This window comes from Syngnathoides biaculeatus, chromosome 10 (assembly GCF_019802595.1).
Source record: "Syngnathoides biaculeatus isolate LvHL_M chromosome 10, ASM1980259v1, whole genome shotgun sequence".
NCBI lineage: Eukaryota > Metazoa > Chordata > Actinopteri > Syngnathiformes > Syngnathidae > Syngnathoides > Syngnathoides biaculeatus.
The window spans coordinates 5,650,498-5,667,863 of NC_084649.1; the positions used below are offsets into that span (position 1 = coordinate 5,650,498).

General features: G+C 39.0%; 1 protein-coding gene across 1 annotated transcript in view; it reads right to left on the minus strand.

Moving 5' to 3' along the window:
* cdh4 (cadherin 4, type 1, R-cadherin (retinal)) overlaps positions 1-15,958 on the minus strand; it is a 221,873-nt gene extending 205,915 nt beyond the window's left edge. The window contains exons 1-2 of the mRNA XM_061833429.1: positions 15,770-15,958; positions 13,880-13,994 (exon numbers count right to left, since the gene is read on the minus strand). Coding sequence (XP_061689413.1) covers positions 13,880-13,994; positions 15,770-15,823 — 169 coding nt within the window. The 5' untranslated portion in view covers positions 15,824-15,958. The remainder of the gene's footprint in view (positions 1-13,879; positions 13,995-15,769) is intronic.
* Between the last annotated feature and the right edge of the window lie 1,408 nt (positions 15,959-17,366).

Genomic DNA, 17,366 nt, shown 5'->3' on the forward strand with positions numbered 1-17,366 from the left:
AGGATTGAGCTCTGCCAATAAACACAAAGACAATGCACAAAATCCACAGTATGAATTCACAAGTATATGTGGTTCTGCATTTGGCAAAAAGATGCCTAAAAATTTGGGGTGTGGGGCTATAAGCGAGGTTTAATTAATATGAAAGTCAGGGTAGATCACCAGCGTTTGTGGAACAAAGACAGTTTGATCTTTTGTCCCTTAATTACGACAAATGGAATCGCAAAAGGGCTAAGGCGGGACTATGGAATACTATACAGCCCGGTGGCTCTCTGAAGATGAACGTAGCTAAGAAAGGATCTGTGAGTCCAGTCAGGCCAAAAGTAAATCATTTCGATCGGGCCATGTTTCTAATCTCCTCCAGGTTCTAGGCTAAGGATACAGTGTGTTTCAGAACATTTGAGATCAATTGGGAGCAGAAGGTCAAAGGGTTTGACCATAATTCATCAATAAAGTGCAAATCACTTGGAGTTAGTCTCCAATAAAGGCAGGAAGAAGGAAGTGTAAAAGCAGGAGAGTTGCATCTAGATGGGGATGAAACAGATTCAACATAACCTCATACTCTCTAACTACCTAAAGTCTTTCTAATGAATGATTTTCTCATGTTTATCTCATCCCGCCTTTATTTGTCTCATTACTCGGTTGGATAATTTTAATAGTTTTAGCCCAGTCTTTTACAAACCTGCCTCAATACATGCATTTGAGTTTATTCTGTGGATTGTACGATATGATCACTGTGTCATGCTCAAGTCTCAATGCGGCCATTGTTAGGATTCATTGATACTGTTGAGGAAATTTATTTTGTTAAAATAATTCACACTCTCCGAAGAATAAGCAGTGCTGGAAAATGACTGTATTTATCATCCTCATTTCGTGAATAAACTGATGTCATTTGTTTGTCAATATTAAATAATGAAATTCCAATAATGAATTATAGAGCTGTATCGGGTTTGATCTTGTTTCACTTTTCTCATCTTCTAATGTCCCAATTATTCCTCCTGTGAAGAGCAATGAAATGTCCAAGAATTGTGAATTCACTGATCCATTGCTCAAACAGAGATCATACCAAAAAGATCTAGCTAAGACATTCCACAACCAGGTTGGGCCTGATTAAGTTAAAAAAGTAAGTAAGTTAAAAAAAAGTTGTTTACAGAATCCATAAAAGAATCCATGCAGTATTTTTTTTTTGTCTGTTGTTGTGCCAACCTTTCATCTACACTGTCATAAATACAAATCAACAGGTGTAAATGCACTCTGTTGACAAGATGGTGACATTAAATTATTGACAAACCTTAACTAGTAAAGTAGACAACTTGGCTACTCTTAATAAAAGAAGCTTGAGAAATGATTACAAAACTTAGTTTTTAAAGGAAATGTATTAGATGGTGTTAATTTTGGGTCATGCTTTCAGTTTATTAGGCTGATAATTACCAATCAAATAATCTGGCACTAAACACTGCAAACAGACAGAATAGCATGCCAGTGAAGAATTAAAGGAAGAAGCTGAGGACATACCACATTATCCAGAGAACCTGATTTATATCTCAATGGATGTAAATCTAACGGACTAGGCCGGTGTGTAAACAAAAAAAACAAAAAAAAAAAAAACATTTGTGATGAACTGCAATATTGTCGGTTACATTTACAGCAAAAAAAAAAAAAAAAAAAAAAAGGTGACATGGAGGTCTCCTTGGGGGAATGTAATTTGTATCTGTGCTCCAGCAAAAAGCCAAAAGAGTCTCAATGAGGGCTACCGATTGTTCGCATGCACTGAGATGCAAAGTGCAAATAAATATTGATCCTGGGTTAGGATGATCTAGAGTAAAAAGGGTTACGATGAGAAATGCAAATCTTATTCACATTAAATGATAGAATTGATTAATTTGTGCCGTGCACCAATAAAAACAAGCTATATAATGTGTTTCCAAGAAACATGAAAGAAGCTCACATTTATCCTATTGAATGAACTATTACGCCTCTAATTTCCTCTTCAACACAGTCATCATTCCCTTGCCAATGACTCTAGTCTTGGTACTATCACAGCTACCTAGTTTTTGCCTTTTTCATATAATTGCTTCATGATTTCCCAAACAGCCTTTTGCAGATGCAAGCTGGAGGCTGCATTTACCTCCATTTGAAGGTCATGATTCAGAACGCTATTAGCTCACATTTATTTTGTTGAGAAAAGTATGAGTGACTTATAAGGGTGCAAAAACATGGTGGTGGTATTAACCCTTTGAAGTAGTTACCTTTTGGGTCTTTATTTCCTGTATGTCATTTTATACCCTGTGCACATATGTAGAAAATTGACAGCTGCACGAGTGCAAGAATCTGTGCAAATATTAAAACTTCTTCATTCAAGTACGTTAGCATGTGCCCATCGGGGCAACTATGAGATTCAGAGAGTTTCCCACACAGACAGAAGCTTGTTATGTGTGTATGGGGATAGACAGACTTACACAATGTGACACACAGATGTACGTTTGTTGTTGCACCAGTCCACGGAATAAGTAGTCATTCAGCCTGGGTCATATATGACCATACTAACGAAGCCCTAAACCAAATAAAACAGTTCTGATCTAGCAGATAAATGTGTCCACAAATTTGACACATGCATTGTTAGGAACAGAAAATCATAAAGGGGACTCATAAGGATAAGTTGTAAAGAAAATGGGCAGATAGAACAGAAAGAAGTTTTTGTTTTCTTGTTTACCATCATCATCACAATGCGTCCTAAAGTATAATCCGCACCCCCAAAGTTGACCTAAAAAAATCAGAAAAACCCTTCTACCAATAACAATGCGCACCACCAATTTGCTGCAATCCATATGCTCAAAATATTAAGAATTATCTGTATTTCTATTTTGCCAGGTTTGTACTTTTATTGTTTGTACTTGTTTTGTTTTCGTCTGTACAACAATAATTAATAGTAATCTTTGTCCATGTAGTGATGCAGCGGTAATATATAGCTCAGGACAGGCCACAGGACATGCTTCTTCTGGTCCCTGCAATTGTTAGAACAGAATCCTTCAACCAATAAAATAAAAAAATAAATGCTAAGGAGGGCATGACATTTTAGTAACACTGTTGATAACATATATTACAGTCTTAAATAATTAAACTATTTTACACCGTTTAACTTAAACCTTTTTTTCTATTACATATTTGTGCATAAAACGTGTGCATAGTGATGTTTACCCACTACATTACATAACCTTGGCCAAGACTTTAAAAGAAACATCTGACTCATCTCCAATGTGAAAAATATCCATTGTCGCTACTTTTGTGGATCGCTGTCAAACTCATCTTTGATGACTTGGTCCAGTTCTGATGCCTCCTGCATTCATGAACAGTGATCCCATCTTCTTGCCACAGCATGTCCTCTGTGCCATCCATGGCGTTTGTGAGGAAACATTTTTTGAATCCTAAGGGTCTTGGTTCCCTTTATTCCTCATTATTTTCAGCGCTTTGAGGGGAAGGTCCACCGTGCTAACAGTGCAGCCTCTTGCCCCATTCAGCAACAATTTCCATAGCATCAAGTCACGATCAAAACGAGCGCTCAAACTACATAGAAATGAGCGTAATGGGCACTTTTAAAAACGCAGGCGTTCCAATTGTGTGCGCTATTTTTTTCAAATGTTTTTCAGCTCCGGTTTGGTTGCATCACACACTTCTTTTAAGAGCGGCTGCACAACTAGCCCTTGTAGTCGACATTTTTTCTGCTCATTTAAGTTAAAACAAACTCACAGGCAGTCGTTTCTGATGTTTGGTGCAGTAGCAACAAATATGCTTGCTAACGATCGTAAAATGCAAAGCTCCCGCCCTGAGGAGTTCAGAGTTCAAGTTGGTGCCGCACATTACCGTAATATATATAAATGTGTAACATAACACAACAAATATCATATCGAAATTTGTATGCATACCTTTTTTTAACCACTCTGAGTACCTGTATACGACTATACAATATAATTGTGTTTTTTATTTTTCATCCATACCTGCATATAATGCGCTCTATTGACTTTTTGAAAATATTTTTTGAAAAAATTGCACATTATTTTCAAGAAATTATGGTATTTCAGTTACTGTATGATCTGGGATATAGTTTTGGGCTATTTGTTTCAGCTCAAGGCCCGTTGTAAAATTTGGTTCCACCCCAGAAACATTTATATGAGACTGGCAAATGAAAGTGAAAGTGATGAAAATAATAAAACAGACATTTTTCTTAAAGCAAAGATAGAGCCATTTGCCAAGAAAATGTGAAACTGCTGTGACGAGCAATATCATTTAACTCTGATGCTTACAGCCCATATTACTTAACTTAAAGCTTTGAAGAAACCTCAATAACAAAACATTATTCCACATTTGGTGCATTACGAGAGAGAAATATAAATGTAAAAAATCTATTAAAATAAAAATGAGCACAAACCGATTTCCAACAACAGCCTCCGAGTACTAATGTCCAGTAATCTGCAAAAAAAATTCTGCTTGAACTTTCCTCAACACGTAAGCATCACAAACAAACAAATGCCCCAAACCTAAGTTAATAGACAATTAGCAGAATCCATACGTGGGTGTAAAAAGCATACAGTACACAAGATAGTCGTAGTTTTTCTAACAAAGAATGTGCCATTGAGCAACTCTCACAGAGCAAAAAAGAAACCAGGCTTGCTTGATGGGAATGAGGCAGGGTGTTTGAGGAATAAAGTAGCATGGTTTGGTACAAAGATGAGGAAAATCAAGAAAGAAACGATGTAGCTCATCATCTCTACCTGTTTTCTATCAGCTCACTACAGACTGCTGGCCCTGGCTGCAGAGATGAAGCACTCACTGAAGGACAAGAGAGACCTTCATGAGTCTCAGGCAAAATGGCATCCATCTTATCACATGCTTAGACACATAATCCCCACCCGCCCCCCAACCTTCTTTACACACACACACACACACACACACACACACCACACACACACACACACACCACACACACACACACACACACGCACACACACGCGCACACACGCACACACACACGCACACACAAAGTTGTTGGGACTGGACATACTTATGGAAGGCCTTTCACTTGGTTTGGAGCCTAAAGCTGGGCTGCTGCAAAGTAGATATGGTTCCTTGCCAGCTTTTCCTTGTGTAGTCTAATTGGGGTCACGTAGCAAGTCATTTTGTGAGACTAACTTTTTAGAGATGGAAAAAAAAAAACAATAGAAAAACCATACTGGTGTTTAACTGTTGGGTCCATGATCCTCCTTAAATTATCTTCTATTGTGCAGTTTGTTTTTTCACCCTGTAAAAACTAGTTCGGTTAACAAGAGGACAGTAAAAAGGCCATAAATCAAATGTGTTGGGATGAGGCCAGTAAGGAAAGTCACCTCATTTCTTCAGATGTGAGAGCAAATAAAAGGAATGAAGCCCACCTGCCTCATCATTGCATCTTCCAAATCCATTCTAACAGTCCAGTCCTCTGGATTCATGGCGACTGTTGCACGCTCAAGCAGAAAAGGAATCAGCTTACAGTATGTTGTTCTTGCTTTCTTTAACACAAGAAAGCGGAAGAGATGAGAAGTCTAAAAATTCAAATCTCTGATGTGCAACATTAAAGAGGCCTTGCTTGCCCATCCATCGGTGTGAAATCACACAACGAAGTAAATTTATGGAGCTGCGTATGTCAGAAAGTCTGTCTTAAAGTAAGGTGTGTCACCTATGCCAGCTATTAAAGTAAATTATGTATTATCCATTTTCAAGTGATAGCTGGACGACACGGGAAATATCCTCATCATCGTCAAAGCTAAAATCGTAGCAGACCAGCAGTATTGTTCGATACTCAGAATAATTAACTAACAATGTTACAGCATTGCTCCTGATATTGGTACATACTTACTTGAATGCTCAGCGAAATTGTTGACAAGGTGAGTGATCTTGTCCACATTCAGATATGCACGCTAACTGACTAATTTCTTATCTTGGTGATCAAACGTCACTTCCACAAATGAAAATACAAGAAATAATTTTACCGTGTTTATGGGAGTCTTAAATGCTCTTCAGGAGTTTAGAGAGGTGCCGAGCGGTACGAGATTAATTCATGCCAATACTACAGTAATAAAACACTATCGTAAATCATACTTCCCCATTGAAATTAATGGAAGTAAAACTAATTCCTTCCAGCCTTCACAAAAAAGAAAAAAAATGTCATTTTTTTTTTATGAAAAAAAAAAATAACACCATATTATTGTACTTGCCACTGGCGTTGTGGTGATTACAAAAATTTAATTGCTGTTGCATGACGTCGCAGGACATGAGTTTTCAAGCATGCAAAAAATATAGTTTCAGGTTTTAAGATAGCGAGCCCTAGCCAGCCGCCACACCGCTTCGAGGTCTTGCTAATACGGTATGTATACATTACACAAAGTATTTTGTTTTACAACAAAACTGAATAGTTACAGTACAACTTCATATGTACCTGTGGATGAAATAGTGAAGCGTGGAGTATTTGTCACCAAAATGCACGTGAGCGATGTACGTAGCGCGCCACGTGCCTTAAACTGGGACAATCGATGCAGTCTCTCAAATATCACTACTCTTTTCTTCATAGAAAGTAAATAGTACTATCTGGTTGGGAAGGTCCAAAGTACAGATCCAGACTGGATTTTCATTTTTTTTCTGGGCTTTCTATCTTCTTTAAGCTGTTACCTCCGAGAGGATTTAACTTGACAAGTGCAAAAAATGTGGTCAAATTGCGTTATCACATAAAGTGGATAAAATTTGAAAAATACAGACTATTAAAAAAAGCAAGAATTGGATTTAATATATAATTTATTTTTTAAATTGTGTGTATTGTGTATGCATTGTCTATGTGCCAGCAGGAACTCAATTTGAATCATTTATATTTGATTTTGAATAACTAAACTTTTATTACTTTAGTATTTGAATTACATAATTTCATTGTCAATTGTTTAATTTAAAACACTGCATTCAAAAACTGAATCTGGACAGTATAATTTGAAATTGTTTTTATTAGTTTAGAACTGTAAGACAATAAACTTGAAAGGGAACGTAGATTATTTCATCCGTAATGAAAATTTAATTTATAAATTTTCACTTTCAGTTTGATCAATTCAGATTCAGTTTCAATTTTTAAATTTGACTTGTTTAAAACTTAACTCATTCGCCCTTGATCGAAAAACATGTCATATCATGTCATTATCCAAGCCGCTTATCCTCACAAGGGTTGCGGGAAAGCTGGAGCCTATCCCAGCTAGCTTTGGGCAAAAGGAAGCCTACACCCTGAACTGGTCAGCAGTCCCTCGCAGAGCAGATATCGACAACATCACGGCGGGAATCGATCCCATGTTGCCTGCACCAAAGGCAGGAACGTGTACCACAACACCATCAGTGACTCCCTATCCAAAAAGATCCAAATCAATAAAATGTCCCAAAAAATGAACCAGGGCTGTACTATAGTTCATTTATGTTAAACCCCGAAATTCATTTTGAAGGATGAAAGGATGGATGAATCTGAAAAAATCGAAGCGAATGTGAAAATGTATGATTTTAATTTTCATTGCAGATTAAGCAATCTTGCATTCACATTCAAGTTTATTGGGTTTCAGGTCTGAACTAATAATTTTACTTGCAAATTGTACTATTCATATTCTCTATTTAAAATCAAAGCTTCAAATTAATTTTTTTATGAAATTATTGAAATTTATCAATTCAAATTCACATTTAAATATACACAAATTTTCTTCAATGGCATATAAGTCGGACCATACGATCTGGCTAACGTCTACAAACTACTTGGTGGCTTGACACAGTCCCATACTGGCCGTGGCCCATCGGACAACCATTATTGTCACACAGTTACATAATTGTTTTTTGTTTTTTTTTTCCACATGTTTTGCCTCCCATCATCGTCTCCCTGTTCCATTTCTAAAAGACCACCATACAATTTGGATATTCGGGAAACGAATAAGAAGAAAGTATGTCTCTTTGTGAGGCAATATATTGAAAGTGTGTTTGAAGACATCTGAATTACACAGTGCTCCGTTAGGTGAAACATCTCACAGTTTTCATTGACACTGACAAAATTCTATAGTGTGTGTGTATGGGATTGGGGGCGGGGGGGGGGGGAATAACAGAGAGTCAGAGAGAGAGAGAGAGAGAGAGAGAGAGAGAGAGAGAGAGAGAGAGAGAGAGAGAGAAAGAGAGAGAGAGAGAGGAGATAAGGTGCCTCCTCCAGCTCTTGGAGGAGGATGATGGTTTACACAGCGATGTGCAATCGCTGGAATATTTCTTTTCATGGCTTATCTCACCACAGCGGGAATCTGCACGAACCACAACTTCAATTTAACTTCTTTATGCCTGCCTGTGTTCCGCCGCCTACTGCTCCAGTCCTGGCCCATCTCGCAGCAAAACGTCTCCATCACAGCATAAAATGATTAATTCAGAGTAACTCAGTGGAGGTGCAGTGATTTTTTTTTTGAAAGTGAATTTTACAAACAAAGGTTTTATGGACCACAAAGCCATATTTTTTAATAGTGTTTTGCGTACAACTTAGCCACAGATGATGTAGTGGTACATTCGTCTGACTTTGTTGCAGCCAGCATGGGTTCAGTTCTCACTCGGTGATGGTGTACATGTGAGCACAATTGGTTTTCTGTGTCTACAATACCCAGCGTGTGCCCTGCGACTGACTAGTGACCAGTTCAGAGTGTAGTCTGCCTTTTGCCCAAAGCCAGCTGGGATAGGCTCCTGCACCCCATGACCCTGAACAGGATTCATCATCAGATTTGTGAATGACTACAACTTTGTGCCCCTCCACATTAATTCAAGGTCCATTAAGACAGGGCTGGATGAGTTTAGTGGGGAAGAACATAATTGGGCCACATTTATACCCCAACAAACCAATCACGTGAACATCAATGACCTCTAACACTACAAACACCACTATGGGGTATTTTAATTTCATTCCTTGTACATAATTGTAAATTTGTAGCTAAAAATAATTACATACATAATGAATTCAGAAACCAAATGAGGAGTTAAGAGCTAGTTGCAACACCATAGTCAAATGAAAGTAAATCCAGACAAGAGGCCACAATGTGTTTATTCACACTCGGGATTAATGCAGAATAAGGGTTAATTAGTGATACTCAGGAAACATAATGTAATCATGTACACACCGCCCACGCATGACAACAACAACTCCCATTTCACCTCAGCAGGAGGCCCGATGTGACTGGAAACACAAGCCTGGTTCCCACTGAGCCTGCTGGGCCATAGTTCTTTGGTCCTTCCCCAATCGCTCACTGTCATTTTCTCCAGGGGGACAACAACCATGGACCTCAAGTTGTCCTACACGCCACTGACAAGCTAACATTGTATCATAGCTGAGCCATTTGTTTTCTTGAAACCTGACAGTTTCAGGTTATACATACTGCATTTTGGTATTACTCTTAAAATGGACTTTCTCTCACTGAGCCTTTGGTAAATCGAGGCAGTGCACATTAATCACTGCACGAGGACATACGCCAGTGGACCCCAATGAGTGGCCGATTTGGAGGACTGCATGTTTGCAAGACAGGGACCAATATCCATCAGTGGGATAGTGGACTTTTTTAACTTGGTGAACATTGCGTATGACACCTTGGCTCATTTCTAAACAAGCATAAACCTTGAGCCCCGAGGGCCTTCAGGCAAACTCGCTCACCAGTAGTTACAAGGGGTACTGTCTATCTCTCCCTCCCAAATAACAAAACAAACATAATAATTCAATTGTTCTACTGGAAGAGGCAAGACACTCATGCCCATTCATTTGAATCAAACTTTGTCTCGACATGCCAAGAAAAATATGGGCTGCAAAAATAAAGCGTCAAGGAAAATGTGCATTTTTTACAGCTGTTTTCAGCACGCTGTTGGTGTATTGAATCGCAATCAACTGGAGTGTTAGTTAGTTACAAGTAGAGGCACCTGGATGAAGATGCTAATAAAATGAGGGACAACTTAACAGTAAATTATAATCCATCAAAGAACACACGATAGTAGTCCAGTGTTATATATTCCTTTTTTTTATGCATTTTCTGTTTGTTGTGAAACAATTATACACATTTTGTGTGTCACAATTCAGAATGTGATAAACAGATGACACATGGGGCCGGGGGGAGGGCCACTGCATTGTTGAAGAGACAAAATGCAGCTTTAAACAACATGGTGTTTTTCTTAAACTAAAGCACTCAAATTCGGAAATACAAATGGATATGAAAAATAACATTGATTAAAAACAAATGGATTAATGTTAGGAATGTGCTCATGATTCCACAGTATAACTGGGCATGAAAACAAATAATTTTTATTTTAATGTCATTGTTCAATAATGCGGTGGCCTCACAATTGTGAGGTCCAGGGTTTCAAGTCCCGGCCCCACCTGTGTGGAGTTTGTACTATTCTCCCCGTGCCTGTGTGGGTTTTCTCCGGGCACTTCGGTTTCCTCTCACATTACTAAATTCTAAAATCCTAAATTGCCACTAGGTGAGATTGTGATTGTAAATGTTGTCGGTCTCCATGTGCCCTGGCTGGCAACCAATTCAAGGTGTACTGCATCCCACCTCCTGGCCTAAGATAGCTGGGATAGGTTCCAGCACTCCCGCAACCCTTGTGAGGATAAACGGCTTGAAAATGGACAATAGACATGAGGAATAGGTGGCACGACTCATCAGTATAGCTGCCTTACATTCTATATATATATATATATATATATTTTTTTTTTTCCCAGGGAAAATCGCAATGCCTATTTTTTATGTGCAACTTGAGTAGAAATGGAACAAAATGCCCAGAAACCTAGGCCATTGAAAATAATTATTATATCAGCCTGTTGACTGATAAATAAAACGGACACGTTAGTTTTTCCAGAATTGATAAATTCTCATTGTTGCGGTGAGCCAGCACAGCGAGCTAAAGAGCAAACCACCTTGCTTGGCCGTGGCGATGTCGTTTAGAACGTCAGCGCCTGCCTCAATCTGTTTTGTTGTGTGTGTTAATTCCCAAAAAAGACACACACACAGGAATGTCAACTATTTCTTTACGCCAAACTTCACTTGCACACATTATCCAGCCACAAGTTGACTATCGCAAAACAGATTGACAAGTGAAGAGCTTGTTTTCAACGCCTTCAGAGGACCAACCACACAGTCCTGAACTCGAGGGTGAGCCTTAATTTATCATCATTTGGGAGGCATATTCAAATAAAAAAACACATTGTGATAGTTTGGGGGAAATACATTGTCCTCAAAATGTATCGTGACAGGCCTGCTATAATCCAAATGTGACAAAATAAAAGAAAAACTGAAAAGCTTTTGGCCTCATGCAAACTCCTACATGGACCAGAAATAATGACTACAGAATTTCCTCACTGTTCATTCTTTTGGCAGTTTTATAATTTTGTAATTTGCTGAGTTCAAAAATGTATATGATATGAGAATAAGTAAATCTATCACAAAGTCTAAAGAATTCAAAGATTTTGAATGATATTTCAGTGCCACAGTATAGAACTGTGCGCTGCGGCAAAGATGGATTTTTCTATTACAGCAGATTCACCAGCATATAAAGGAGACATGCAGGAGAAAATGCGGCATAATTTCTCATGACAGGAATGAACCTCGCAGTAGATGCAGAACACTGGCTGCTCTGAAAATAAATGGAGCAAATGAAAACAGAATCGCAGTCGTCCAAAAATTCAAAATAATGAGACACTTGGAAAACATCTCATGATAAACAGTAAAACACTTCACTTCTTCCATGTGTGACCTTTTGCCACAGGAGGCAATAAGACATTTATTTCTGCAACTAAGAAAAGTTCTGTATGTTGTGTACTCATCAAATATGAAATGACAACTACCGCAAGGGGAAAACAGACATTTTAACCCATTGCTACAACTGTCTGCTTCATTATGCACACCTTCACATAAACAAGGTGTGGGTAAACTCCGGCCCATGGGCCACATCTGGCCCGTTGATCATTTCAATCTGGCTGGCAAAGTTGGTGCAAATCAGAATCAGACCAAAATCTTGCCTACATTCATTGACCCTTGTTTGTAATGCTCAGTGGTTGTAACAGCTGGTAGGTCCAATGACACATTGAGTTGACTTTAAATGTTATGTTTCGAGGCTCTTCAACCACCAGAAGTAGACCAAAGAGAAGAAAGTCGACAGTGAATGCTGAGTAGCGATTTTGCCACTTTAGGAAATAAATTAAGTAACGCATTAATTTTTCCAAGAGATTATCCAGATTACAGTTACTTGTGGGTTTATAAAACAGTGATCCAAAGGTTCATAGAACAAACATTTGCAAACATTTTATAAAATCACATATTTTATTAAGATGTGTATTTTAGAAAGAAAGGGATTGGGAGGTGATTGTTGAAACTACAATACACCTCACGAAGGTAAAGAAATGCACAATTTCACCACCGCCAAAGTATTTTGATTTACTTTCTCAAAAGTGTATTTTTTTTGGTTGTACTTTTTTAATTTACACAAATACAGTTTTGTCGGCGTGTTAAGTGCGCAATGGATTGTGGGTCTTCCTGATATGCGCTGTCAAAAATCGTTCATGGAAGTTAAGTCACTAGATAATTTACAATACTTATCTTAAATAATATTTACAATGCAAAGTGAGAACTTTCAACTTCATTGTAGTCTGGATTGTGAGCTGGTTTATCGTGCTGCACGGCTGATGTCACGTAAGTAAGTGCTTCTCTATCGCCTTCAATCACCCACAGTTTTCCTAATTAAACAGTTGCATAATCGTGTCACCTTTTCTTGCTCTTCACATCAAAATTACAGTGGCGGGGGCAATGATGTGTGAGTTTGTATGCCCCCCAATGTCAATCCCCCACTTACTTTCACATTTTCGTACATGCACGCACAAACACACGCACACACACAGTTGCCAGCATGGAGCACAATCGGCATCCATATAATCTATCTATCTGTCAGTTAAAACTCTTTAGAGAAGTGCACTGGGAATAGTGTGCTTGTTTCTGTTTAGGTACATACAGTACTGTGTTGTCATGCCAATTCTGCGCTAAGTTCCCGACTTAACACTAATATTTAAGTTATTGGTTAATGTAACTGTAACTTGTGTGGCGTACATTACCAAGTAATGGGTACATGGTTATGCCAAGTGGTTCTCGAACTTTTTTTTGCAGCGCCCCCCTTTTGGAGATGAAAACATTCTCTGCCTACCCCCCAAAAAAACAAAGTTCCCATCCATCATCTGAGCTGCTTATCCTCAGGAAGGTTGTGGGAGTGCTAAAGGCTATCCCAGTTATCAGACCGGCAGGAGGCCGGGTACACCCTGGACTGGCTGCCAGCCAATCTTAGGGCACATAGAAAGAAAAACAACCAGTCGCACTCAAAATCATAGATTCATTCAGAGTCTCCAATTAGTGCATGCTTTGGGGAAGTGGGAGGAAACTGGAATGCCCGGAGAAAAAACACGGTTCCCATTATAAGTAAATCTAACTATTAATACTACAATTCCCTTTTTTGTTGTTGTGGTTTGTTTTTCATATGTAAGCATTTGCTTGTGTCTAGGTCTGCTTGTCAAATATTAAACATCAACGTGGCCCCTGGCCCAAAATGTTTGCCCACCCCTGATGTAAACGGTGTTACTTATGTTTCACAACAATGAACATAGCGCATGCTGACCTTCTACAGGGGAGATGAAGAGACACACACACCATAATAAACACCCTGCACATAACGCTCTACAAGTGAAAACCCACACTCAATCAATCTTTCCATGAGGATGATGAAAAGGGGACAAAAAAAATGAATCGAGTCAGTACATGAGATCGAGCAGCAGCAGACATACCTTTCAGAAGGTTCTGGCTATGTAGCACAACCTTGGGAACTATCACTATGTAGAAGTTCTGGGAGAAGCCTGACCTGCATGGAGGCTTTGCGGACAGGCCCATCTTACTCCCCCCCTGTGAAATAAAACAGCCTATTAAGAACCATCGGAAAAGTGACTGCCATGGTCATAGATTGATTTCAGAAGGTTTTGAAGACTTGTCTCAAACACGTTGGTTCCTCAGGCTGTAACGATAAGTGACATTTGCTCCAGCAAAATTAAAAAATTAGATAATCTTGAAGATTGCTGTTGTAACAACCTTCAACTTCAATGAAAATGACGAGCATTGTGCGCTTTTCCTCACAAGAGATTCTCATAAGCTCAAATACAGTATGTGGTCACTTAACCTACAATAAGGGAGATCTTACATAAACAAAAATCATGTATTTCTTAGCTGGTGTATTCAAAATTTTACACACATCAGGTAAAGCTGCCCAATCTTATGAGATCCAGTAAAAATACACAGGGTTGTTGTTTGTAAACTGAGTTCCATTTCTTCAGCAGTGATGAGACCCGATTTTTACGTAAATTGGAACGTGGCGTAGTCGACAACTGACTAAACTATATGACAATGCAATCGATAATTTAGCATTACAGTAAATAGGTGCATGAAAAAAAAAATTATTCCCCCCCCAAAAAAAACATCAGGTGAAAAACAATACTGTAAGTTTGGCAGTCACTGAGCATGACTTTCTATGTTGCGTGTATATCTGGAACATCATAAATCAAGCAACATCAAGACAGTCGTGATCTGATTGACACTACAGAATATGCTGTAGGTAGTAGATGGGTGTTTATTTCCCAATACCATTATAATCATGTTTGCAGTTTGGAGTTGTACTGCGAGTTGTTTTGAATACTTTGGATTTTGGTTGTTTGTGACATGAAAGGGTCTACATCAGAGATTCCCAGCCTGTGTGTTGCAGTACGCTTTGAGAGATCATCATGTGTGCCACTTGAAAGGATCAGATTACAGTCAATTATTATTTATTAACTACAAATAGTGTCGCTTTGCTCATTAATCTACATCAGTGATGCATAGTGGCAGGCAAAACAATTAAATGCTCTCCCACCAGACAGAAGGAAAGCTTCAGAATTAAACTGTGTGTCGATTTTTAGTGACATTTTTGTTTGGTCATCTGCAGTTAATTTTTGTAAAACATGTGCCTTGAGTCTAAAAAGGTTGGTCGACAATCATCTACATGATCATATTTTGTGATGTACAGATACAGTGCAGTTCAACAACACTACTAAGCTGCGACCACAAGTAGAAGCAGATCTGGATTTTATCAGACAGTGTCAATAAAAACTGAGGATTATTACGATACCTCTTAAAATGAAGAAGAGAGGGCAGATGTCCCCAACAAAGTGACTCTCAATGCAGTAAGTAGGCTATGAGCGTTTGGGCAAAAAAATCAAGCTGTTTGTTTTATGTAGATCGCTAAATACTAGACCGAATTCGCCAAATTAAAGTTCAATAGTAAATAACATGGACCCGGCGGTGCATAAATGTTCATGGAGCAAGTTGTTAACAGCCACTGTACAACAAGGAGCCCCTTAAAAAAAAAATCCGCTCTGCAGATAAACGGTGTCTTAAGAGTTGCTGGTGACTTTTCCACCCCGGTTAGGCAAAAAAAGAAGCACACATTAGTCTTCGCGACATGAAAGTGGCTCGATGCTCATGCTGCTTGTTTTTTTTTTTTTCTTTTTGGGAGGGGGGGGGGCGCACGGGTGGCACAACCGGAGAAAGTGCTCGGTCCACGGCCACTCACACGCTTCTCATGCACCATGCAGCATGCAGCTGCAGCTGCAGCAGCACCCCCACAAAATAAAGCAATTAACTCTTCTTACCGAGGATGCGGCGGCGAACAAGGTGCACGCCAGGATGACGCTGCCTATGTTCATCCTTGCAAAATGTTGAGTTGATGGGGGTGGGAGGTGGGGAAATGAGAGTCTTATTCTTTGGGCAATAGACCTGGGTAATTCCCGGAGGTTTTTCTTCTTCTTGAGAGAGTGTGGCGAGAAAAACCTGCCGACTTGTCTGGCGCTAAAGTGTCGCTGACAAGAGAGATGCTGAGCTCTGATCGGCTCCGGTCACAGAACGAGCCGCCGCGTCACTACAGAACCCCTCCCACCGCCTACAAGAGGGGAGCAGGCAGAGCAAAGTGCTCTGTGTGCACTTCTCCCAATTCCAGAACATGTCCCAGAACTACTAACCAAGGCTAGGACAAGAAGTATGTGTGTGAACAGAGAACGAGTCGATTCATCATGCTGTAAAAAATAAAATAAACGAAAATATTTATCTATTTTTTCGTCATGTTTTGGTCATCAAAATGACAGTTTGTGGCCCAATAAAGCACACAAAATGCAATGAGCAGCTCCTTGTAGAATTAAGCGAAGTTCGTTACGACTGCAAATTGAAACCACCACAAATAACACATTGACATATTTGTCATCCAAAGTTGAGCATTATCTCCTGGTCGATAAATCTGAAAATTGTGAAAAGGGCCACCACGCAACACAGTGATGAACACATTGATAAATGGATAGCGACTCTTTGTGAATCAAAGCTGTGTGCTTATTTCTTGGTGCATTAATCAAATTATCGTGGAAAACTTGTTTCAGTTGTTCATTTTCAAAAGTCAACCATGTATGGCCAATTTTTGACATACACAGAATGAAATACTTATACTAATATTTTACTCTTTTTTTTTTTTTTGTCGATCGGTGCTCTGCAATTGGCTGACAAACATTCCCTGCCTCTCACACAAAGTCAGCTTGGATCATAGATATAGGAATCAGGTAGGAATTTGTCTTTTGGAAGTTATTTTTCTATGCCATGTTCTCCATTTCACTTTTTGATTTGAACTATAAAAATAAATGAACTTTTCTAAGATTTGCTCCTGCAATGTCATGACATGTACAGTATGTGAAGGCATACATTCCTTAATACATCTTTTGATTAGGATCTTATTACATTATGAAATTGCTCATATTATTATTGTGTAAATAAGGCAAGGCGAGCATTCACACCAATGCTTTTGTGTGTCAAAGACATTTGTGTGCATGCCATCTGACGAACATTCGCCAAAGTCTGTATTTGTTGCTCGGCATGTAGGGTGAATGCTCAGACAAGGATCGAGACCAGGTATTTGCGAGTCCATAATAGTTTTGTGTAAAGGCTCAGAGACTAGCATTCAAACCGAACTTCTATTGTGGAATTCACTGAAATGCTAATGTCCTTCAAAATGTCTACGGACCAAGTATTTACACAAAAATGAAAAAAATATTGTGTATGCTGAATATTGACAGTCCTACAAATGTTTTGGGTCAGATAGAGTCTTTGTTGGATTGTTGAATGAAATGTGTCCATACTTCATCTCTTCGATCCTGTCATGAGCATGGCTGAACCACGGCCAAGAAGGGCGTGGCCTGGCCACCGCTCTGG